At 42.2% G+C, this 26,564-nt stretch overlaps 1 protein-coding gene across 3 annotated transcripts in view; it reads left to right on the top strand.

The window, feature by feature from the left end:
• tfeb (transcription factor EB) overlaps positions 1–26,564 on the top strand; it is a 138,767-nt gene that overhangs the window by 63,283 nt on the left and 48,920 nt on the right. For all 3 annotated transcript variants that reach the window (XM_014166987.3, XM_014166986.3, XM_082967448.1), the window contains exon 3: positions 23,346–23,456. In XM_014166987.3, the coding sequence (XP_014022462.1) occupies positions 23,427–23,456 (30 nt within the window). In that variant the 5' untranslated portion in view covers positions 23,346–23,426. The remainder of the gene's footprint in view (positions 1–23,345; positions 23,457–26,564) is intronic.

The raw sequence follows: 26,564 nt of genomic DNA, 5'->3' as shown, positions 1-26,564 counted from the left end.
CAAAACCACAGCTGCCTTTTGCTGCAACCGTTGGCTGGATTATTCCATCAATCAAATCTCAGGAAGTTTCTTGAAGAGGACAAGTCATTTCTACAAAGTAACATTAATAATGTTACTCGGCGTAAAGTACTAGAATAAAACAATCTATTTGAAGGTAATCATCATTTGTGTACATTGTTTTTTGTTGTTGTGAACTTTGGTGCGAGAAGTGCAAATCAATCCCAGAACAACAGCAAAGGACCTTGTGAAGATGCTGGAGGAAACGGGTACGAAAGTATCTATATTCACAGTAAAATGAGTCCTATATCGACATAACCTGAAAGGCCACTCAGCAAGGAAGAAGCCACTGCTCCAAAACCGTCATTAAAAAGCCAGACTACGGTTTGCAACTGCACATGTGGACAAAGATCGTACTTTTTGGATAAATGTCTTCTGGGCTGATGAAACAAAAATAGAACTGTTTGTCCATAATGACCATCGTTATGTTCGGAGGGAAAAAGGAGGAGGCTTGCAAGCCAAAGAACACCATCCCAACCATGAAGCACAGGGGTGCCAGCATCATGTTGTGGTGGTGCTTTGCTGCAGGATTGACTGGTGCACTTCACAAAATAGATGGCATCATGAGGATGGAATATAATGTGGATATATTGAAGCAACATCTCAAGTCATCCGTCAGGAAGTTAACTTCTTACGGTTGAAATCCCGTTAACGGGATTGATATGACAACAGCCAGTGAAAGTGCAGAGCGGCAAATTCAAAACAGCAAAAATCTCAATTAAAATTTCTCAAACATACAAGTATTATACACTATTTTAAAGATAAGATTCTCATTAATGCAACCACGGTGTCCAATTTCAATAAGGCTTTACAGTGAAAGCACACCAAACGATTGTTAGGTCAGCACCTAGTCACAAAAAAACACACAGCCATTTTCCAGCCAAAGAGAGGAGTCACAAAAAGCAGAAATGGAGATAAAATTAATCACTAACCTTTGATCTTCATCAGATGGCTCTCAGGACTTCATGTTACACAATACATGTATGTTTTGTTTGATAAATTTCATATTTATATCCAAAAATCTCAGTATGTTCAGTAATGTTTTGCCTCCAAAACCTCCGGTGACTTTGCAGAGAGCCAAATCAATTTACAGAAATACTTATCATAAACTTTGATAAAATATGCAAGTGTTATGCACAGAATTAAAGATACAGTTCTCCTTAATGCAACCGCTATGTCAGATTTCAAAAACGCTTTACGGCGAAAGCAAACTTTGCAATAATCTGAGTACAGCGCTCAGATATCAAAACAAGCCATACAGATACCTGCCATTTTGGAGTCAACAGAAGTCACAAATACCATTATAAATATTCCCTTTGATGATCTTCATCAGAAGGCACTCCCAGGAATCCCAGTTCCACAATAAATGTTTGTTTTGTTCGATAAAGTCCATCCTTTATGTCCAAATACCTCCCCGTTTGTTCACGCGTTCAGTGGAGTAATCCAAATGCACTGTGCTCGCGCAGTTAGTTCAGACGAATAGTCAAAGTTATATTTCAGTTCGTAGAAACATGTCAAACGATGTATAGAATCAATCTTTAGGATATTTTTATCATAAATGTTCCATAATATTCCAACCGGATGATTCCTTTGTCTTCAGAAATGAAAAGGAACACAGCTCTCACGTGAGTGCGCGCCACTGAGCTCATGTCATTTTCTCAGTCATCTGATTCCATATGCTCTTATTTTCTTCCCATTCACAGTAGAAGCATTAAACAACGTTCTAAAGACTGCTGACATCTAGTGGAAGCCTTAGGAAGTGCAAAATGACCCCACAGACACTGGATAGGCAATCACTTGAAAAACTACAAACCTCAGATTTCCACACTCCCTGGTTGGATTTTTTTTCTCAGGTTTTTGCCTGCCATATGAGTTCTGTTGTACTCACAGACATCAAACAGTTTTAGAAACTTGGGAGTGTTTTCTATCCAAATGCATATTATTAGTAGATATCTTAGCTTCTGGGACTGAGTAGCAGGCAGTTTACTCTGGGCACCGTCTTCATCCAAGCTACTCAATACTGCCACCCATCCATAAGAAGTTGGCTTGGTCACATATGGGTCTTCCAAATGGACAATGACCCCAAGCATACTTCCAAAGTTGTAGCAAAATAGCTTAAGGACAACAAAGTCAAGGTATTGGAGTGGCCATCACAAAGCCCTGACCTCAATCCTATAGAACATGTGTGGCCAGAACTGAAAAAGCATGTGCGAGCAAGGAGTCCAACAAACCTGACTCCGTTACACCAGCTGTCAGGAGGAATGGGCCAAAATTCACCCAACTTATTGTGGAAGGCTACATGAAATGTTTGACCCAAGTTAAACAATTTGAAGGCAATGCTACCAAATACTAATTGAGTGCATGTAAACTTCTGACCCACTGGGAATGTGATGAAAGAAATTAAAGCTCAAATAAATCATTCTCTCTACTATTATTCTGACATTTCACGTTCTTAAAATAAAGTGGTGATCTAACTGACCTAAGATGGAGTTTTTACTAGTCTTAAATGTCAGGAATTGTGAAAAACTGAGTTTAAATGTATTTGGCTAAGGCAGTGCTTCTCAATTGTTTTCTGTTACGCCCCCCCTAGGAAGAAGTAAATATTTCGCAACCCCCAACTCTCCGCCGCGACTGTAAATAGTATCATTTGTCTATAAAATTGTTATAAGTACACCTCTGCATAACATTGAATCCTTATTAACATTAAAGAAAACAGAAAAAGAAAGAAATATAGATCAACTTACAACAAAGAATAACTTTATTAACATTGTTTTTTTTAGTCTGTAACAGAAAAGACCTAAAGTGCATCAATTTGCCTGAAAAAAATAAATAAATTCAACCCTTATTTAAACTGTAAGCATTTTTTGACCATTTGATACTGAAAAATAAAATTAAATATAATCAATAAATAATAATACATTCAAATTGATCACAACATTAACTCAGGAGCACAATATATTAAACACTTTGACCTATAAAACAAAAATGAATAAAACAATTTGTGCTGATTTTTTTTTTTTTTTTTTTTATCAAAATGAGGAAGTCAGGATTAATGGCTACAATGAGCACATTTTGCAGAACACAGCTTTTCGAAGCGGGGTTTGAAGCATGATACTGCAACTCTCAGCTCCTGCTCAATGTTTAGCTGGGACCTGTACTTGGTCTTCAGTGCAGCAACAGCAGAGAAGCCAGTCTCACAAAGATAAGATGTTGCAAAAGGAAGAAGAATGCCCGAGGCCCTCTGCCATAAGAGTGGACACTGCCTCTCTACACTCAGCCAGAATTCACTCAGTGTCTGTGATGTGAACCTCAGTCTCAATGTGGAGTCAGATGTCATATCAATGAACTGGTCCTCCTCTGCACAGCTGAAACCAGTTGGAGCTGGTGCATTGAAAGGATCTCTCACCCAGTCATATTGGGAACTGTTTTCAGGGAAGTACTTTTTAAAGAATCCCATCAGTGATGAAATATGCTCCTTTAATATATGGAATCACTGAGGTGGCATCATAGTCAGTAGTGTCAACAAATTCATGCAGGTTCTCGAATGAATCAGTATTTCCTTCAAGTCGCCTGCCCCACATTGCAAGCTTTCGAGTGAAAGAGCTGATCTTGTCTGTGACCTGAGGGAGGTATTTATATCTTTCCCTTGAAGCTGTAGATTTAGTTCATTTAGCTTTCCAAATATGTCACTCAGGTAGGCCAGTTTTGCCAGGAAGTTCTCATCACTACATTTTTCTGCGAGGTCATACTTGTGCTCCTGCTCCGAAAACATTCTTATCTGCTCTCTGAGTTCAAAAACTCGGGACAAGACTTTTCCTCGTGACAGCCATCTTGCTTCACTGTGAAACAGCACAGCTTGATGTTCAGCTCCCATCTCCTCACAGATAGCAGAGAAGACTCTTGTTTTTAGTGGTCTGGTCTTTATAAAATTCACTACACCTACAATGTCAGTCATAACCTCACTTAATTCAGAGGAAAGGTGCCTTGATGCCAGTGCTTCTCTGTGTATAACACAGTGTGTCCACTCAGCATTAGGTGAGGCCTTCTTGATGAGTGCCCAAAGTCCTTTTCTCATCCCTGCCATGGTCTGTGCACCATCACTGCAAACACCAATGCAGTTCTCCCACTTTAGCCCATTCTCAGTCAGGAAGCAGTCCATCATTTTGAATAGCTCTTCAGCTGTGGCTCTGTCTCTGACATATTCACAAAAAAGTAGATCCTCACACAGGGAGTTTGTCATGTCAAAACGTACATAAGCGATAAACAAACAGTCTTTGTTGCTGTCAGTTGCTTCATCGAACTGTAAGGCAAAACATTTGTCTTTATCTACCAGCTGTTCTTTAAGATCGTTAGCAATGTCATTTATACGTCTGGCGACAGTGTCATTGGACAGAGGGATAGTTTTTATTTTTGCAGCACTTGCGTCATCCAGCATGACAGAGACCATGTCTAATGCTGCAGGCAGTATCAGCTCCTCTGCTATGGAGTGTTTTTTTTGTTGTTGCACTGAGCAATTTGGTACGCCACCTTATATGATGCTAACAGTGCTCGCTGGTTTACTGAAGTAGCATTCACAAAGCGGGACGATTGTTGGCAATATTCGGCACGTTTTCGCTGAAAAACTCAAGCGGCTTGTCAACGTGATTGGGGTGTAATGTCTTTAAGTGACGCCTTAATTTATTTGGCTTCATGCTGTCCGCTGCCAACATTTTTAGACAGTAAACATACCGGTCTTTACCGTAGTCACAGTGAAGCCAAGCTCTACATACGCTTCGTCATATTTCCTCGTCTTAGCTTTCGGGAGACTTACTTTTTTCTCATTATCTCCGTCTCTCTCCACCTTTCTTTTCATCCCTGTTGGAGTGTCTCTTAAGGGTTTGTTATCTGCACTTCATATCTCCTGCTCTGTGCTGTGTGCTCTTGTTCGGTGCAAAAAAACCCTACTCCCTGCGGCAAAAAAAAGCATGTTCCCCGGGGTCACATGCGCCCCCCCTTGCATCGCTCCGCTCCACTATTTGAGAAGAACTGGGCTAAGGTGTATGTAAGCTTCCGACTTCAACTGTAAATGCCAAATTGAAACTGCTTTTGGGGGACGACTTCACTGTAGCTAATAATGTTGGGTTTCCAGAAAATAACTATATTTGCTAGCTATGTTTTAATGACTTGTTGCTGACTTTTGAACACTTTTTGTCAAACTACTTCATTCCGCTGCCTGTTTTATTGATTAATTGGTGACTGAAAAAGTTGGCAAGAAATATGCCTCTTCTGCACATAGGCTGTGTTGTTTTGGTATAATTTGTCTGAATAGGCTTGTGCACATTTACATGAGTGTTTAATTAGCCTAGTTGGCCAAATTACTGAATGACTAGGCTTATGGTTATTAATGTTTTTGGTACTGCATTTTGGGTGGAGAGGGAGTAAGATCACTAAAAAGTAGAATGCTGCCAGACAACCACAGGACCCTAGAGGTAATAGTCAATTCTTCTGAACTGGATATTGTATGAGAATTGCCCATTTATATCAATGACACTAACAAAATGGTTGGATTCTTCAGCTACGTGCTGTAATTGCTAATAATGTATTTATCGTAATCTCTCCATCATGCTGTGACATGGGGCTGGATGGTGACACATCTGCTTCCAGCTGCCTGCCTGAGTACTGGGGCTTTCAGTGGTACCTTACCTGACATTGCAGCAGGATTCTCCGTATCTCTGTCTCGTAGTCATTTAACATGTCATCATGTATTTTATGTAACCACTCATTCATACAAACAGCTACAGACACATGAACTGACTTATATTCACTTGTCTCTTTGTCCTATTCTTCAGCCTTGTCTGGGAAATATATTTTAGTTGGCACACCTGTGTGATGTCTTTCTTTATACGCTGAACAAAAATATTAACGAAACATGCGACAAGATTTTACTTAATTACAGTTCATATAAAGAAATCAGTCAATTGAAATAAATTCATTAGGCCCTAATCTATGGATTTCACATGACTGGGAATACCGATGTGCTTTTGTTGGTCACAGATGCTTTAAAAAAAAGGTAGAGGCGTGGATCAGAAAACCAGTCAGTATCTGGTGTGACCACCATTTGCCTCATGCAGTGCGAGACCTCTCATTCGCATAGAGTTGATCAGCCTGTTGATTGTGAGATGTCCCACTCCTCTTCAATGGCTGTGAAAAGTGGCTGGATATTGTCAGGAACTGGAACACAGTCGTACACGTCAATCCAGAGCATCCCAAATATGCTCAATGGGTGACATCTGGTGAGTATGCAGGCCATGGAAGAACTTGGACATTTTCAGCTTCCAGGAATTGTGTACAGATCCTTTCAACATGGGGCTGTGGATTATCATACTGAAACATGATGTGATGGTGGCGTAGGAATGGCATGACAATGGGCCTCAGGATCTCGTCATGCTATCCCGGTGCATTCAAATTATCAATAAAATACAATTGTGTTCGTTGTTCTGCTCATGCATGCCCATACCATAACGCCACTGCCACCATGGGGCACTTTGTTAACATGTTGACGTTAGAAAACGGTTCACCCACACGACGCCATACACTGCCATCTGCCCGGTACAGTTGAAAGGATTCAGGATTCATCTGTGAAGAGCACACTTCTCCAGCGTGCCAGTGGCCATCAAAGGTGAGCATTTGCCCACTGCTGAACTGAAGTCAGGTCAAGACCCTGGTGAGGATGACGAGTGAGCATATGAGCTTCCCTGAGTCAGTTTTTAACAGGTTGTGCAAACCCACATTTTCATCAGCTGTCCGGGTGGCTGGTCCCACAGGTGAAGAAGCCAGATGTGGAGGTCCTGGGTTGGCGTGGTTACATGTGGTCTATGGTTGTGAGGCCAGTTGGACATACTGCCAAGTTCTCTAAAATTCTCTGGCAACAGCTCTGATAGACTTTCCTGCAGTCAGCATGCCAATTGCACGCTCCCTCAATTTGAGACATATGTGGCGGTGTGTGGCACAACTGCACAGTTTAGATTTGGCCTTTTATTGTCCCCAGCACAACGTGCATCTGTGTAATAATCATGCTGTTTAATCAGCTACTTGATATGCCACACCTGTCCTCTGGATGGATTATCTTGGTAAAGGAGAAATGCTCACTAACAGGGATGTAAACAAATTTGTGCACAAAATCGAATAAATATTTATTTTTTTGTGTGTATGGAACATTTCTTGGATCATTTATTTCAGCTCATGAAACATGGGACCAACACTTTACATGTTTTATATTTTTGTTCAGTTGCACATGAATAAAAATGTATTGAGACTTGCATTGATTTTTGTTTATATTTTGGAGTCATAAGTTCCAACTCTTGTCTTGATGGAGAAAGTCTGCATGTTGTTTTGAGGTGTAAGTTACAAAAGTAGTTAGCATGTTCCTCACATTTCTACTATGAATAAGGTTTTGTAACAGGACTGAGTTTGGGAAACCCTGATCCAGGGTTCCATGGCCCAGCAGACAGCTGGGGATAGGGGGATGGACACATGTTAGTTTGTCTGGGAGACTTTGAGGGATGAGATGGCATGAGTTTTGGAGTGAGCACAGAATCCAATTTAACCAGTGGCCCTGGATAATAATGTATGCTATTTGTCATCACACAGACAGTCATAGTGAAGGATGTTTACAGTACAAAGTTTACTTCCATCAGCGGCGCTTACTTCTCTGCTCTGGAGAGATCGCAGGTCAGAAGGCACTGAAGGTCCTTGGAATATTCTCTCTGTAGCTCCTGTAGAAAGATGGATCGAGGTCCTGAATCCAATTGACAGAGAGCAAGAGTTAAAGGACAATTCCACACACAAACTATCCTTTGGTATTTGTTTCCTTCAACATTGTTGACATAGTCACAAAATGTTTTGCTTGTCAGCGCTCAAGTTTTAAAGATATGCAACTTTCAAAATACAGAAATCATCCCTGTATGCTGCGTTATATATTGTTGATTGAGGACTATAGTATAAGGGTGCCTTCCAATCAGACAAATGGATGTGTAAAAGACATAGTGCCCCAATGGCTTTCGAAAGGAGGAGTGTGTTGTGTTGTCTGTCAGAAAAGTTACAAAGACCATCCTTCCCGCTCAGCCCAGTCAAAACTGTTCGCTGCTCTGGCACCCCAATGGTGGAACAAGCTCCCTCACGACGCCAGGACAGCGGAGTCAATCACCACCTTCCGGAGACACCTGAAACCCCACCTCTCTAAGGAATACCTAGGATAGGATAAAGTAATCCTTTTAACCTCCCCCCCCCCCCCCCCCCCCCCCCCCTTAAAAGATTTAGATGCACTATTGTAAAGTGGTTGTTCCACTGGATATCATAAGGTGAATCCACCAATTTGTAAGTCGCTCTGGATAAGAGCATCTGCTAAATGACTTAAATGTAAATGTAATCCTTCAACCAATTAAAAAAAAACATAGAACAGCGTTTTCTTTTTTCATGACCAAACAACTGTGTTGGACATGTTTCATGCATTTTGGTTTAAAGGCAGCCTTACTCTGTGGTTCTTCATGTCTAGCTTCGCTCTCACTCCCCCTAAACCCCCAGCCCCTCACCTTCGACCTCCCATTGGCCAAAGGCCTCTTGCCAAACCCTCTGAGTCTCTGACAGGGAGTTACTCCAGGAGTAAACATGTTCATGATGCATAGGGATTTTCCACTGCTAATGTGAGTGGAGTATTATAAATCTTTAACAAAATATGCATGACTTAGTGACACGGAGTGCTCCATGTTCCTGCTGGTAGCAGGCTTTAACCTTGATGCAGGGAAATGTCCAGCAGGACTCCTGCCTGGAGTATGGATGTATCTACAGTCCCTTCAGAAAGTAGTCACACCCCTTGACATTTTGCTGTGCTACAGCCTGAATATAAAACGGGTAAAATGTAGATTTTTGTGTCACTAGCCTACACACTACCCAATAATGTAAAAGCGGAATTATGTTTTTAGAAATATTTACAATTGAATTACAAATGAAAATCTGAAATGCCTTTAGTCAAGTATTCAACCCTTTTGTTATGGCAAGCCTAAATGACCTCTCTGGGGTATGTGGGACACACTATTCAACAGCCAGTGAAATAGCAGGGCGCCAAATTCAAAACAACAAAAATCTCATAATTCAAATTTCTCAAACACAACTATTATATCCCATTTTAAACTTACACTTCTCGTTAATCCAACCACATTGTCCGATTTCAAAAAAGCTTTACGGCGAAAACATAACATTAGGTTATTTTAGGACAGCGCCTAGACAAGAAAAACCACACAGCAATTTTCCAAGCAAGGAGAGGTGTCACAAAAACCAGAAATACAGCTAAAATTAATCACTAACCTTTGATCTTCATCAGATGGCACTCAAAGGACTTCATGTTACACAATACATGTATGTTTTGCTCGATAAAGTTCATATTTATATCCAAAAACCCCATTTTATATTGGCGTGTAATGTTAAGTAATGTTTTGCCTCCCAAAACTTCCGGTGAATGAGCACATCAATTTACAGAAATACTCATCATAAACATTGATAAAATATTCAACTGTTATTCAAAGAATTATATATACACTTCTTAATGCAACCGCTGTGTCAGATAAAAAAAAAAAAAAAAAAGCTTTACAGCGAAACCACACTTTGCAATCTGAGTACGGCGCTCAGTCACAAAACCAAACCCGCCATTTTGTGGAGTCAACAAAACTCAGAAATAGCATTATAAATATTCACTTACCTTTGATGATCTTCATCGGAATGCACTTCCAGGAATCCCAGTTCCACAATAAATGTTAATTTGTTTCGATAAAGTCCATCCTTTATGTCCAAGTATCTCGATTTTGTTTGCGCGTTCAGTCAAGTAATCCAAATCCACTGTGCTCGTGCAGTGAGTTCAGACGAAAAGTCAAAAAAGTTATATTACAGTTCGTAGAAACATGTCAAACGATGTATAGAATCAATCTTTAGGATGTTTTTATCATAAATGTTCCATAATATTCCAACCGGACGATTCCTTTGTCTTCAAAAAAGAAAAGGAACACAGCTAACTCTCACGTGAGTGTGCACCACTGAGCTCATGTCATTTTCTCAGTCATCTGACTCCATATGCTCTTATTCTCTCACCATTCACAGTAGAAGCCTGAAACAATGTTCTAAAGACTGTTGACATCTAGTGGAAGCTTTGGGAATTGTAAAATTTCCCCACAGACACTGTATATTGGATAGGGAATCACTTGAAAAACTACAAACCACAGATTTCCACACTTCCTCGTTGGATTTTTTTTCTCTGATTTTTGCCTGCCATATGAGTTCTGTTGTACTCACAGACATCATTCAAACAGTTTTAGAAACTTCAGAGTGTTTTCTATCCATATCTACTAATGATATGCATATCTTAGCTTCTGGGACTGAGTAGCAGGCAGTTTACTCTGGGCACCTTCTTCATCTGGACGTCAAAATACTGCCCCCTACCCAAGAGAGGATAAGTTCAGGATTAAAAATGTTCTTAAGTCACAAACAAGTCACATAAATTGCATGATGGTGTTTAGGTACTTATTCAAAAATCATGTTAATCTCTGTACCCCACACACACAATTATCTGTAAGGTCCTATTTAGTTGAGCAGTGAATTTCAAACGGACTCGACCACAAAGACCAGGGCGGTTTTCCAATGCCTTGCAAATAAGGGCACCTATTGGTAGATGGGTTAAAAAAAGGAGACATTGAGTATCCCTTTGAGCATGGTGCAGTTATTAAATACACTTTGCATTGTGTATCAATACACCCAGTCACTACAAAGATACAGGCATCCTTCCTAACTCAGGATCTGCTCAGGGATTTCACCATGAGGCCAAAGGTGACTTTAAAACCGTTAGTTTAATGGCTGTGATAGGAGAAAATTGAGGATGGAACAAAAACATTCTAGTTACTCCCACAATACTAACCTAAATAACAGAGTGAAAGAAGCATGTACAGAATAAAAAATATTCCAAAACATGCATCCTGTTTGCAATAAGGCACTAAATTAAAACTGCAAGAAGCGTGGCAAAGACATTTAACTTTGTCCTGAATACAAAGTGTTCTGTTTTGGGCAAACACAACACACCATGGAGTACCACTCTTCATATTTTCAAGCATGGTGGTGGCTGCATCATGTTATGGTTATGCTTGTCATCGGCAAGGACTAGGGAGTTTTTAAGGATGAAAATAAATGGAATACAGTGAAGCACAGGCAAAATCCTAGAGGAAAACCTGGTTCAGTCTGCTTTCCACTAGACACTGGGAGAGGAATTCACCTTTCAGCAGGACAACAACCTAAAACACAAGGCCAGATATACACTGGAGTTGCTTACCAAGAAGACCGTAAATGCTCCTGAGTAGCCTGGTTAGTTTCAACTTAAATTTGCTTGAAAATCAATGGCAAGACTTGAAAATGGCTGTCTACAATGATCAACAACTAACTTGAGAGCTTGAAGAATTTGAAAAAGAATGTCCAAATATTGTACAATCCAGGTGTGCTAAGCTCTTAGACTTACCCAGAAGACTCACAGCTGTAATTGCTGCCAAAGATGATTCTAACATGTATTAACTCAGGGGTGTGAATACTTATGTAAATTAGATTTCATTAAAAAAATATATAAAAACATGTTTTCACTTTGTCATTATGGGCTATTGTGAAAGAGAAATCGATTTAATACATTTTCAATTCAGGCTGTAACAGAAGTTGTGGAATAAGTAAGTAAAATGTAAATGTAAATAAGTAAAGGGGTCTGAATACTTTCTGAAGGCACCATCTCCACCAGGCTCCTGTAAATCTGATGACAAACCTGCATAGATATAACAAAAATAATGGTACCTGTATTTAGTCAATTGATGTCATGACAGCCACACGTTTTTTTTTAAATCAATTTAGATCACAGTTAGTTGAATGAGGTGTTAGGGAAGTGCTGGTAGAAAATCCTGTACACTCCTGTGTATAAGTAGTGTACAGGATTTTCTACCAGCACTTCCCTAACACCTCATTCAACTAACTGTGGTCTAAATTGATCAAAAACTTGCACACAGTTCAGTACCCTGGGACAGAAATCATCCACTTCTGTATTATTGAATGAGATTCCCAAGTTAGAAGCTTACAATTCTGCATGATAGAGAATAACGTGTGGATCTATTTCTATCTAACCTTGTCAATAAACTCCAAGAACAAGTGTCAATTTAGCTAGCTTGCTAATGGCATGTATATCAACTTTATCAATCAGATGGTTAAGTAGAAAATATTATGAATTGTTTTCCCCTCGCACCTATAGCTGCCTGATGAAGATAGTGAGTTGATAAACTTGTATCATGTGTTTAGATGAACGTCAGAAGCCAGCTAGCTAGCATTAGCTGCTGTTAATTTAGTTCTGAATTATAACATTTTGTATTTCACGTGTTAAACAAACTACTGTCATGCCTTTTCACAAAAGAAAATCGATGTACACATAAAATCGATTGTTTTATTCTAGTACTTTGGGCCGAGTAGCGTTAATAATACTTTTCCTCCAAGATACTTCCTGAGATTTGATTTGATTGGAAAATTTCAGCCAATGGTTGCAGCAATTTTAGACTGTGGTTTTGGCTGTTTGGTCAGAAGTAAAAGGTCCTACCCCCCAAGTTGCTCAAACCATTTTTATTTAAATTTTACTAGCGAATTTCTTTCTACAAACTTACAAATATCTTAGTAATGTGACAGAACTCAGAGCGTGCAAAGCTAAAAAAAATGTAAGTGTAGTTTTGATTCACAGCAGAATATTCATAGTCGTAAATGGACTAGTAATAATTCTGAAAATAAATTATGCTTGCAAATCTTATTGAATGTATTCAAATGTCAAGTTTGCCACCGTTGTTACATATTTCACACATGATATAAGTTTGCGAAATTTAATTGCACATTTGTGAATCGTACTTGCTACCACGAATCTCAATGTGCGACGACAAATTCTAAATACGAACTCACAGGGTTCTGTTGTTATTATCCCATATAAAGAGAGCTTTGAAGCTGAGCCGCTGTGACATCACAGTGTCTGGCACACAATGGCCGCTTTGTGCTCCCACCGCGTCACAGATGCCTGCGAAACCAAGTGGATGCCAGGCAATTGGAGGGCCGTGTGGGAGAACCCGCTGCCGGTAACAGTGTGTCACTAAGTGAGATGTGGAAATGAGACTGTATTTATATTTTGTATTTATTAGGGATCCCTATTTAGCTGCTGCCAAAAGATAAAATAGTACATCATACAACATTACACTACTACATATCTACAATACAAAATATATAACACAACAATATTATAATGTGCTTGTATGCATGTGTTTCTGTACCTTTGCGTCTTCACAGTCCCCGCTGTTCCATAATGTGTATTTTTTATTTTATCTGTTTTTTAATTCAGATTCTACTGCTTGCGTCAGTTACCTGATGTGGAATAGAGTTCCATGTAGTCATGCGTTTCCCATAGTCTATTCTGGACTTTAGGATTGTGAAGAGACTTCTGGTGGTATGTCTTGTGGGGTATGCATGTGTGCTAGTAGTTTAAACAGACAGCCCAGTGCATTCAGCTTGTCAACACTTCTTACATAAACAAGTAGTGATGAAATCACTCTCCTCCACTTTGAGCCATGAGAGATTGACATGCATAGCATTGTTAGCTCCCTGTATACTTTTAAGGGCCAGCCGTGCTGCCCTGTCCTGAGCCAATTGTAATTTTCCTGTCCCTCTTTGTGGCACCTGACCACACGACTGAACAGTAGTTCAGGTGCAAACAAAACTAGGGCCTGTAGGACCTGCCTTGTTGGTAGTGTTGTTAAGAAGGCAGAGCAGCGCTTTATTATGGACAGACTTCTCCCCATCTTAGCTAGAGTTGTATCAGTATGTTTTGACCATGACAGTTTACAATCCAGGGTTACTCCAAGCAATTGCCACATCCAGGGTTACTCCAGGCAATTTCCACATTATTCATTACAAGATTTTGTTGAGGTTTAGGGTTTAGTGAATGCAGTGGTGTAAAGTACTTAAGTAAAAATACTTTAAAGTACTACTTAAGGATTTTGGCGGGGTATCTGTACTTTACTAATTCTATTTTTGGCAACTTTTACTTCACTACATTCCGAAAGAAAATCCTGTACTTTTTGCTGCATACATTTTCCCTGACACCCAAAAGTACTCGTTACATTTTGACAGGAAAAGTGTCCAATTCACACACTTATCAAGAGAACATCCCTGGTCATCCCTACTGCATCTGATCTGACCTACTCACTAAACACAAATTATTTGTTTGTAAATTATGTCTGAGTGTTGGAGTGTGCCCCTGGATATCCGTCAATAAAGAAAGGAAATACAATTGTGCCGTCTGGTTTAATATAAGGAATTTGAAATTATTTATACTTTTACTTTTGATGCTTAAGTACATTTAAAACCAAATACTTTTAGACCATTACTCAAGTAGTATTTTACTGGGTGACGTCCCTTAATAGAAAATGACTCAAGTAAAAGTATCTTTACTTTTACTCAAGTATGACAATTTAGTACTTTTTCCACCACGGAGTGAATGATTTGTCCCAAATACAATGCTTTTAGTTTTAGAAATATTTAGGACTAATAAAATTCCTTGCCACCCATTCTGAAACTATCTGTAGCTCTTTAAGTGTTGCAGTCATTTCAGTCGCTGTAGTAGCTGATGTGTATATTGTTGAGTCATCCGCATACATACACACTGACTTTACTCAAAGCCAGTGGCATGTCGTTAGTAAAGATAGAAAAAAGTAAGGGCTCTAGACAGCTGCCCTGGGGAAAATATAGGTAAAATATAGGTAGAATCAAGTTATGTTGGAGATGCTTCCATTAAAGAACACCCTCTGTGTTCTATTGGACAGGTAACTCTTTATCTACAATATAGTAGGGGGTGTAAAGCCGCAACACACACGTTTTTCCAGCAGCAGACAATGATCGATAATGTCAAAAGCTGCACTGAAATCTAACAAAACTGCCCCCACAATCTTTTTATCATCAATTTCTCTCAGCCGATATGTCAGGAACTCTGACCAGACACTTTCATACCTATGCTGTCTATGTTACAAGATTTAAGTAATTCTCTCCATGTCAGAAAGTTCCCCGCATAGACCTGACCACATATCTTTTGAGGGTGCATGTTCATTTTTCCAGCATTTTGTTACATTTCCTTGCTGCTGCTAAAAGATGATCAATTTTAAATCCAATTTTATTTGTCACATACACATGGTTAGCAGATGTTAATGCGAGTGTAGCGAAATGCTTGTGCTTCTAGTTCCGACCATGCAGTAATATCTAACAAGTAATCTAACCTAACAATTTCACAACAACTACCTTTACACAAGTGTAAAGGAATGAATAAGAATATGTACATAAAAATATATGAATGAGCGATGGCCGAACGGCATAGGCAAGATGCAGTAGATGGTATAGAGTACAGTATATACATATGAGATGAGTAATGTAGGGTATGTAAACATTATATAAAGTGGCATTGTTTAAAGTGGCTAGTGATACATTTATTACATCAATTTGTCATTATTAAAGTGGCTAGAGATGAGTCAGTATGTTGGCAGCAGCCACTCAATGCTAGTGATGGCTGTTTAACAGTCTGATGGCCTTGATATAGAAGCTGTTTTTCAGTCTCTCGGTCCCCGCTTTGATGCACCTGTACTGACCTCGCCTTCTGGATGATAGCGGGGTGAACAGGCAGTGGCTCGGTTGGATGTTGTCCTTGATTATCTTTTTGGCCTTTCTGTGACATCGGGTGGTATAGGTGTCCTGGAGGGCAGGTAGTTTGCCCCTGGTGATGCGTTGTGCAGATCTCACTACCCTCTGGAGAGCCTTACAGTTGTGGGCGGAGCAGTTGCCGTACCGGGCGGTGATACAGCCCGACAGGATGCGCTCGATTGTGCATCTGTAAAAGTTTGAGGGTTTTTGGTGACAAGCCGAATTTCTTCAGCCTCCTGAGGTTGAAGAGACACTGCTGCGCCTTCTTCACCACGCTGTCTGTGTGGGTGGACCATTTCAGTTTGTCCGTGATGTGTGCGCCGAGGACCTTAATTTTCCACCTTCTCCACTACTGTCCTGTCGATGTGGATAGGGGGCTGCTCCCTCTGCTGTTTCCTGAAGTCTACGATCATCTCCTTTGTTTTGTTGACATTGAGTGTGAGGTTATTTTCCTGACACCACACTCCGAGGGCCCTCACCACCTCCCTGTAGGCTGTCTCGTCGTTGTTGGTAATCAAGCCTACCACTGTAGTGTCATTTGCAAACTTGATGATTGAGTTGGAGGCGTGCATGGGTGAACAGGGAGTACAGGAGAGGGCTGAGAACGCACCCTTGTGGGGCCCCAGTGTTGAGGATCAGTGAGGTGGAGATGTTGTTACCTACCCTCACCACCTGGGGGCGGCCCGTCAGGAAGTCCAGGACCCAGTTGCACAGGGCGGGGTTGAGACCCAGTGTCTCTAGCTTAATGACGAGTTTGGAGGGCAATATGGTGTTAAATACTGAGCTGTAGTCGATGAACAGCATTCTTACATAGGTATTCCTCTTGTCCAGATGGGTTAGGGCAATGTGCAGTGTGATTGCGATTGCGTCGTCTGTGGACCTATTGAGGCGGTAAGCAAATTGGACTGGGTCTAGGGTGTCAGGTAAGGTGGAGGTGATATGGTCCTTGACTAGTCTCTCAAAGCACTTCATGATGACGGAAGTGAGTGCTACGGGGGCGATAGTCATTTAGCTCAGTTACCTTCGCTTTCTTTGGAACAGGAACAATGGTGGCCCTCTTGAAGCAATGTGGGAACAGCAGACTGGGATAAGGATTGATTGAATATGTCCGTAAGAGCGCGTGCTGGGGATGCCGTCTGAGCCGGCAGCCTTGCGAGGGTTAACACGTTTAAATGTTTACTCACGTTGGCTGCAGTGAAGGAGATCCCGCAAGTTTTGGTAGCGGGCCGTGTCAGTGGCACTGTATTGTCCTCAAAGCGAGCAAAGAAGTTGTTTAGTTTGTCTGGGTGCAAGACATCGTGGTCCGCGACGGGGCTGGTTTTCCTTTTGTAGTCCGTGATTGACTGTAGACCCTGCCACATACCACTCGTGTCCGAGCTGTTGAATTGCGACTCTACTTTGTCTCTATACTGACGCTTAGCTTGTTTGATTGCCTTGCGGAGGAAATAGCTACACTGTTTGTATTCGGTCATGTTTCCGGTCACCTTGCCCTGATTTAAAGCATTGGTTCGCTGGGGGGGGGGAATGTTTTGCTGGGAGGGAATGTTGGGGAATGTTTTAATAGACGCTGTGTGTACAACATCACCGATGCACTTGCTAATAAACTCGCTCACCGAATCAGCGTATTCATCAATGTTATTGTCCGACGCTATGCGGAACATATCCCAGTCCACGTGATCGAAGCAATCTTGAATCGTGGAATCCGATTGGTCGGACCAGCGTTGAACAGAACTGAGCACGGGCGCTTCCTGTTTTAGTTTCTGTCTATAGGCTGGGAGCAACAAAATGGAGTCGTGGTCAGATTTGCCGAAAGGAGGGCGGGGGAGGGCTTTATATGCGTTGCGGAAGTTAGAATAACAATGATCCAGGGTTTTGCCTGCCCGGGTCGCGCATTCGGTATGCTGATAAAATTTTGGGAGCCTTGTTTTCAGATTAGCCTTGTTAAAATCCCCAGCTACAATAAATGTACCTTCAGGATATGTGGTTTCCAGTTTACATGGAGTCAGATGAAGTTTTTCAGGGCCGTCGATGTGTCTGCTTGGGTGGGATATACACGACTGTGATTATGATCGAAGAGAATTCTCTTGGTAGATAATGCGGATGGCATTTGATTGCAAGGAATTCTAGGTCAGGTGAACAAAAGGACTTGAGTTCCTGTATGTTGTTATGATCACACCACGTCTCGTTAATCATAAGGCATACACCCCCACCCTTCTTCTTACCAGAGAGATGTTTGTTTCTGTCGGCGCGATGCGTGAAGAAGCCAGGTGGCTGTACCGACTCTGATGACGTATCCCGAGTGAGCCATGTTTCTGTGAAACGAAGAACGTTGCAATCTCTGATGTCTCTCTGGAAGGCAACCCTTGATCCGATTTCGTCTACCTTGTTGTCAAGAGACTGGATATTGGCGAGAAGTATGCTTGGGAGCGGTGCGCGATGTGCCCGTCTACGGAGCCTGACCAGAAGACTGCTCCATCTGCCCCTTCTGCGGCGCCGTTGTTTTGGGTCGCCGGCTGGGATCCGATCCATTGTCCTGGGTGGTGGGCCAAACAGAGGATCTGCTTCGGGAAAGTCGTATTTCTGGTCATAATGTTGGTGAGTTGACGTTGCTCTTATATCCAATAGTTCCTCCCGACTGTATGTAATAAAACCTAAGAATTCCTGGGGTAACAATGTAAGAAATAACACACAAAAAAACTAAATACTGCATAGTTTCCTAGGAATGTGAAGCGAGGCGGCCATCTCTGTCGGCGCCGGAAGTAAGTGGAGAGGATTGGAGTGTATCCACAGGAACAATACCTAGGAGGAGATGACCTGGGTCTAGTTGAATAATAATATCTGTGATGTCCTCAATAACATGGAGAATTTCAGACCAAAAAGACTGGATTTTCCAACATTGACAAAATATGTGATGAAGTACCTATTTGTCTACACTCCCTCAAACACATAGGTAATATTCATTTTTTCATTTTATTAAGATTATCAGGGCTCATAAAAAACGATGTAGTACTTTGAATTGAAACTCCTTTGTTCGGTTACATGTAGTGGCTTTAGTGTTTTGGCAATGCACAGTGTTATCCAGAACCATGATTGCATGGAACTCCCATCTCCAATTACTCAAGCAAACCGCAAAATTACATAAAACAAATGGACAAAACAACAGCTCATGGCAAAGTAGGAACTGTGAAATTACACACACACACACACACACACAGGCCCACTCTAACACTCACAATCTACACACACTATTCTTTAGTTGTATTTGTTATATATCGTTGTATTTAAAGTGTGTGTGTGACCTTGTCTAAGTCTTTTGTAACTTTGTGTCATCTGTTTTTGTGTGGACCCCAGGAAGAATAGCTGCTACTTCGGCAAAATGGCGAGCCGAATAAACCAATAATGTCATCATGGCGGTGTGAGCAGAGTGTGTTTCAGAGAGCGTGAAAGAATGCACTGGCAGCACTGAGAAGTGATTCAGGAGGTGTCCAGTGGGGAAGCTTAGCCAGACACTAACTGTTGAAGCATGTCGCGCAGCCCTCTGCTAGTTTAAAGTTTTACTATTTTAGTATCATGTTCCCAATCGTTTACTTTCGTGTAGGAGCAAGGGCTCTATTTGGAACGGAACATACAGTTGAAGTCGGAAGTTTAAATACACTTAGTTTGGAGTCATTAAAACTACTTTTTCAACCATTCCACAAATTTCTTGTTAAACAAACTATAGTTTTGGCAAGTCAGTTAGGACATCTACTTTGTGCATGACACAAGTCATTTTTTCAACAATTGTTTACAGAGAGATTATTTCACTTATAATTCAGTGTATCACAATTCCAGTGGGTCAGAAGTGTACATACACTAAGTTGACTGTGCCGTTAAACAGCTTGGAAAATTCCAGAAAATGGTGTCATGGCTTTAGAAGTTTCTGATAGGCTAATTGACATTTGAGTCAATTGGAGATGTACCTGTGGATGTATTTCAAGGCCTACCTTCAAACTCAGTGCCTCTTGCTTGACATCATGGGAAAATCAAAAGAAATCAGCCAAGACCTCAGAAAAACAATTGTAGACCTCCACAAGTCTGGTTCATCCTTGGGAGCAATTTCCAAACACCTGAAGGTACCACGTTCATCTGTACCATCAATAGTACGGAAGTATAAACACCATGGGACCACGCAGCCTTCATACCGCTCAGGAGGGAGACGCGTTCTGTCCCCTAGAGATGAACGTACTTTGGTGCGAAAAGTGCAAATCAATCCCAGAACAACAGCAAAGGACCTTGTGAAGATGCTAGAGGAAACGGGTACAAAAGTATCTATATCCACAGTAAAACGAGTCCTATAATCGACAGAACCTGAAAGGCCGCTCAGCAAGGAAGAAGCAACTGCTCAAAAACCCCCATAAAAAAGCCAGACTACAGTTTGCAATTGCACATGGGGACAAAGATCATACTTTTTGGAGAAATGTCCTCTGGTGTGATGAAACAAAAATAGAACTGTTTGTCCATAATGACCGTCATTATGTTTGGAGGAAAAAGGAGGAGGCTTGCAAGCCGAAGAACACCATCCCATCCGTGAAGCACGGAGGTGGCAGCATCATGTTGTGGGGGTGCTTTGCTGCAGGAGGGACTGGTGCACTTCACAAAATAGATGGCTACATGAGGATGAAAAATTATGTGGATATATTGAAGCAACATCAAGACATCAGTCAGGAAGTTAAAGTTTGGTCACAAATGGGTCTTCCAAATGGCCAATGACCCCAAGCATACTTCCAAAGTTGTGGCAAAATGACTTAAGGACAACAAAGTCAAGGTATTGGCGTGGCTAGCACAAAGCCCTGACATCAATCCTATCGAAAATGTGTGGGCAGAACTGAAAAAGCATGTGCGAGCAAGGAGGCCTACAAACCTGACTCAGTTACACCAGCTCTGTCAGGAGGAATGGGCAGAAATTCACCCAACTTATTGTAGGAAGCTTGTGGAAGGCTACCCAAAACATTTGACCCAAGTTAACCAATTTAAAGGCAACGCTACCAAATACTAATTGAGTGTTTGTGAACTTCTGACCCACTGGGAATGTGATGAAAGAAATAAAAGCTGAAATAAATCATTCTCTCTACAATTGTTCTGACATTTTACATTCTGAAAATAAAGTGGTCATCCTAACTGACCTAAGACAGGGAATTTAACTAGAATTAAATGTCAGGAATTGTGAAAAACTGAGTTTAAATGTATTTGCCTAAGGTGTATGTAAACTTCTGACTTCAACTGTATGTCCTTGTGAGTGTTGTTATGCATTAGCGTTAAGCTAAGCAAAAAATGGTCACAGGCCTATCACATAAAGGTTTGCTAGCTAACATGCTAAGCCTTAACCCGCTAGAGCACATCGAGGCATGCTAACATGAAGCTCTGCTTGATCACAGATGTGCAGGAAAGATTAGCATGCTAAGCTAAACGAATGCTAAGCTAAACTTTGTAGTGGACACAGAGGCACTTGTCTCCCTCTGGCAAGCATTCCTACCCGAGCCGATTTGAGTTTTGAGATGTAATCACCCCATTCGTCAAGGTGTATAAATACAGTGTGTGTGTGTGGGTGTGTGTGTGTGTGTGTGTGTGTGTGTTGGATGGGTATGTTCAGGTAGGTGAGGGTTGTCTTTCAAGTACTTTTAGAGTTATGGGATGGAATAGTGTTGCAAGAAAGAACCTGCTTGAGCACAGGGCCTGTCAGTGTTTTGTTTTGGTAGTAGTAGTGGTGGACAAGAGGTATTTTTGGGGGGTCATGTCATGTTTCTGATATAGTGTATTTGCAGAAGTAAAAGTGGTATAGAATTAGGACATGTAGTGTTAATAGCAGCAGTAGTGGTATTAGTTTGTTCCTAAGTTGAGTGTTGGTTCACTGTGTGTAGTTTGAGGCTTTGCTGTCACGCTGTAGTAGACCGCTCTTGGAGTCAAAAGTGTGTGAGTGTGGACCAGCCAGTGGGCACAAAGCGGGCAGTGTGTGCACCTCAGGCACTGAAATGTACACGGCGGACAACAGGCGGCCTCAGTCCTTCTCAATAGGAGCTGCCCTTCTTATTGTACCTCACACACAATGCGCTTTTTTTTCTCCTCCGCCCCCCCTCTTCTCTCTCGCGCTCTCTCTATGCCTATATATGGGCTGTGTGTCTGATGAAAGGATGAGAAGTCTGCTTTGATTGGTTGGTGCCTCTGGCATGGCTTCTTATTGTGCATCTGGATGAGACGGTAGAAACACACTATCAGGCCACGGCTGCACTTTTATTGACATTGACTCAAATTTGATTACTCTGAAAGGAACAGTCCCAGAAGATAGAATAACACCAGATCAAGAGTAGTTTTAACACTGCTGAAAGGGGAACTCTGGGGCTTTCCTAATTGAGTGACAGGTGGGTGGGTGGTGGAGGAAGGAATGGTGTGGAGGTGGGCGAGGTTGAGGGTGTTCCCTTCGAAAGGCTGCTCACATGACCACCACACAACAACAGGACCACATGACTCCCACATGACTTCCCCAATGGTAACCATGGTTACGCTCCTAGGCTCAAGGCTTGGGCCTGGTGGGGGTTGATCTGATGCTCCTCCACCCTACCCCACTCTTCTCCCCAAACCTCTCCCCACCCATCTTCCACTGCCTCCTTATGCATGGTGTTGTTCAATCTAAACCACCTTGAGGAAAAGGCAATAACAGTGACTTGCGCTTGAGATTCCTTTTTAGTTTCAAACTGTAAATATGTTGTTTTTGTCTTATCCTGAAGACAACATTAATATGATTGAATAGGGCACGTATCTACTCCAAAGATGCCTAAAGACATGTTCTTATGCTGAAAGACTGGCTACTTTGCTAGTCATTCACTAAATTAATAAGATCGTTCATCCTAATGGCATGTTTTTATTAAAGTCACTTGTTTATGTTTACATGATGTGAACACCATAGATGGTACTAAACACATCTAATAGATGTCTGGTGTGTGTGTGTGTGTGTGTGTGTGTGTGTGTGTGTGTGTGTGTGTGTGTGTGTGTGTGTGTGTGTGTGTGTGTGTGTGACTGGTGTTCCAGTTGTCCTCTCGTCCCCCCTGTTCTAAAGCCCTGGGGTAGCTCCTTGTTAACAGACAGTGAATATATGGCATTGTCTGTGTCTGGTATGGAAACATTTAGAGTGATGTTATTCATTAGATGGCCAGACATCATATGACTGGCTAATACAGCATAAACAGACTGATGTACTGTACAGATATTTACTGTATGTTCGAGCTGTCCTGACTTAGAGCTGTTGAGAGACAGGGGTACATATCTGGAGGGATATGGTGGTAGATTATGTCCTTGTTGATTACAATAATTGATCCATTAGCAATGAATGTGATTGATAGTCTAGTTTTCCTCTGTAGATGATTAGAAGGACATGGTGATTTTGGGTTGGTGGGGTTGATGACCACTGAGACATGAGGCCTTACACTGGATGGACCTGTGTGACCTTGTAACATAGTATTCTAACACCACCTTTTTTCTCTCTTTTCCTTCAGCTTCCTCTCTCTCTCGGGCTGGACTGTGGTGCGTCTGCGTCTGCGTCTGCACGCCCCCCCCTCCCCCCTCGCCCTCCAGCCATGGCCTCGCGAGTAGGGCTGCGTCTGCAGGTAAACATATGTTGAACTGATTGATTGTTCATTTGATTGATTGGTTAACAGACATGTACAGTATTACTGTATACAGTAGACGTATTGACTGACTGACATATTGACTGACGTATTGACTAACTGACTGATGTGTTGACTGACTGACTGACGTGTTGACTGACGTGTTGACTGACTGACTGATTTGTTGACTGACTGACTGATTTGTTGATTGACTGAATGATGTGTTGACTGACTGACTGATGGACATGTTGACTGACTGATGGACGTGTTGCCTGACTTACATGTTGACTGACTGACGTGTTGACTGCTTGACTGACGTGTTGATGGATGTGTTGACTGACTGACTGATGGATGTGTTGACTGACTGACTGATGGATGTGTTGACTGACTGACTGATGGATGTGTTGACTGACTGACTGATGGATGTGTTGACTGACTGACTGATGAATGTGTTGACTGACTGACTGACGGATGTGTTGACTGACTGACTGACTGATGTACTGACTGACGTGTTGACTGACTGATGTACTAACTGACGTGTTGACTGACTGAAGGACGTGTTGACTGACAGACGTGTTGATTGACTGACGGACGTGTTGACTGGTCTGACTGACGTGTTGACTGGTCTGACTGACGTGTTGACTGGTCTGACTGACGGATGTGTTGACGGATGTGTTGACTGATGTACTGACTGACAAGTTGACTGACTGCGTGTTGACTGACTGACTGACTGATGTGTTGCCTGATGTACTGACTGACATGTTGACTGACTGACTGCGTGTTGACTGACTGAGGTGTTGACTGACTGACTGACTGACTGACTGACGGACGTGTTGACTGGCGTACTGACTGACATGTTGAATGACTGACGTGTTGACTGACTGACGTGTTGACTGACTGACGTGTTGACTGACGGGCATGTTGACGGATGTGTTGACAGATGTACTGACTGACTGGCTGCGTGTTGACTGACTGACTGAATGATGTGTTGACTGACTGATGGACGTGTTGCCTGACTGACGTGTTGACTGCTTGACTGACGTGTTGACTGCTTGACTGACGTGTTGACTGCTTGCTTGACTGACGTGTTGACTGCTTGACTGATGTGTTGACTGCTTGACTGATGTGTTGACTGACTGACTGATGGATGTGTTGATTGACTGACTGATGGATGTACTGACTGACTGACTGATGGATGTGTTGACTGACTGACTGACTGACGTGTTGACTGACTGACGTGTTGACTGACTGACGGATGTGTTGACTGACTGACTGACGGATTTGATGACTGACGGATGTGTTGACTGACTGACTGACGGATGTGTTGACTGACTGATGTGTTGACTGACTGATGTGTTGACTGACTGACTGAAGGACGTACTGACTGACTGAAGGACGTACTGACTGACTGAAGGACGTGTTGACTGACTGAAGGACGTGTTGACTGACTGAAGGACGTGTTGACTGACTGAAGGACATGTTGACTGACTGAAGGACATGTTGACTGACTGAAGGACATGTTGATTGACTGGACTGACGGACGTGTTGACTGGTATGACGGACGTGTTGACCGGACTGATGGACATGTTGACTGGACTGACTGACGTGTTGACTGAACTGACGGATGTGGTGACGGATGTGTTGACTGATGTACTGACTGACAAGTGTACTGACTGACTGCGTGTTGACTGACTGACTGACGGATGTGTTGCCTGATGTACTGACTGATGTACTACTGACATGTTGACTGACGGACGTGTTGACTGACTGAGGTGTTGACTGACTGACTGACTGACGGACGTGTTGACTGAGATACTGACTGACATGTTGAATGACTGACATGTTGACTGACTGACTGATGTGTTGACTGACTGACTGACGTGTTGACTGACTGACGTGTTGACTGACTGACATGTTGACTGACGGATGTGTTGACTGACTGATGTGTTGACTGACTGACTGAAGGACGTACTGACTGACTGAAGGACGTACTGACTGACTGAAGGACGTGTTGACTGACTGAAGGACGTGTTGACTGACTGAAGGACGTGTTGACTGACTGAAGGACATGTTGACTGACTGAAGGACATGTTGACTGACTGAAGGACATGTTGATTGACTGGACTGACGGACGTGTTGACTGGTATGACGGACGTGTTGACCGGACTGATGGACATGTTGACTGGACTGACTGACGTGTTGACTGAACTGACGGATGTGGTGACGGATGTGTTGACTGATGTACTGACTGACAAGTGTACTGACTGACTGTGTGTTGACTGACTGACTGACGGATGTGTTGCCTGATGTACTGACTGATGTACTACTGACATGTTGACTGACGGACGTGTTGACTGACTGAGGTGTTGACTGACTGACTGACTGACGGACGTGTTGACTGAGATACTGACTGACATGTTGAATGACTGACATGTTGACTGACTGACTGATGTGTTGACTGACTGACTGACGTGTTGACTGACTGACGTGTTGACTGACTGACATGTTGACTGACGGATGTGTTGACTGAATGACTGACGTGTTGACTGAACTGACGGATGTGTTGACGGATGTGTTGACTGACGTACTTACTGACTGCGTCTTGACTGACTGACATACTGACTGACATGTGTTGACTGACTGACGGATGTGTTGACTGACTGACGGATGTGTTGACTGACTGACGGATGTGTTGACTGACTGACAGATGTGTTGACTGACTGATGGATGTGTTGACTGACTGACTGACATGTTGACTGACTGACTGACATGTTGACTGACTGACGTGTTGACTGACAGACAGATGTGTTGTCTGACAGACGTGTTGACTGACTGACGGATGTGTTGACTGATGTGTTGAGTTGTGTTGACTGATGTACTACTGACATGTTGGCTGACTGACTTATGTGTTGACTGACATGTTGACTGACTGACTGACGTGTTGTCTGACTGACGTTTTGACAGACTCACTGCGTGTTGACTCACTGACTGACGTGTTGACTGACTGACTGATGTGTTGACTGACTGACTGATGTGTTGACTGTCTGACTGACGTGTTGACTGTCTGACTGACGTATTGACTGTCTGACTGACGTGTTGACTGTCTGT

This window comes from Salmo salar, chromosome 22 (genome assembly GCF_965601325.2).
Source record: "Salmo salar chromosome 22, fSalSal1, whole genome shotgun sequence".
NCBI lineage: Eukaryota > Metazoa > Chordata > Actinopteri > Salmoniformes > Salmonidae > Salmo > Salmo salar.
The sequence above is the reverse complement of the archived record's forward strand: the minus strand, read 5'-3'. Positions and strand labels throughout refer to the sequence as shown.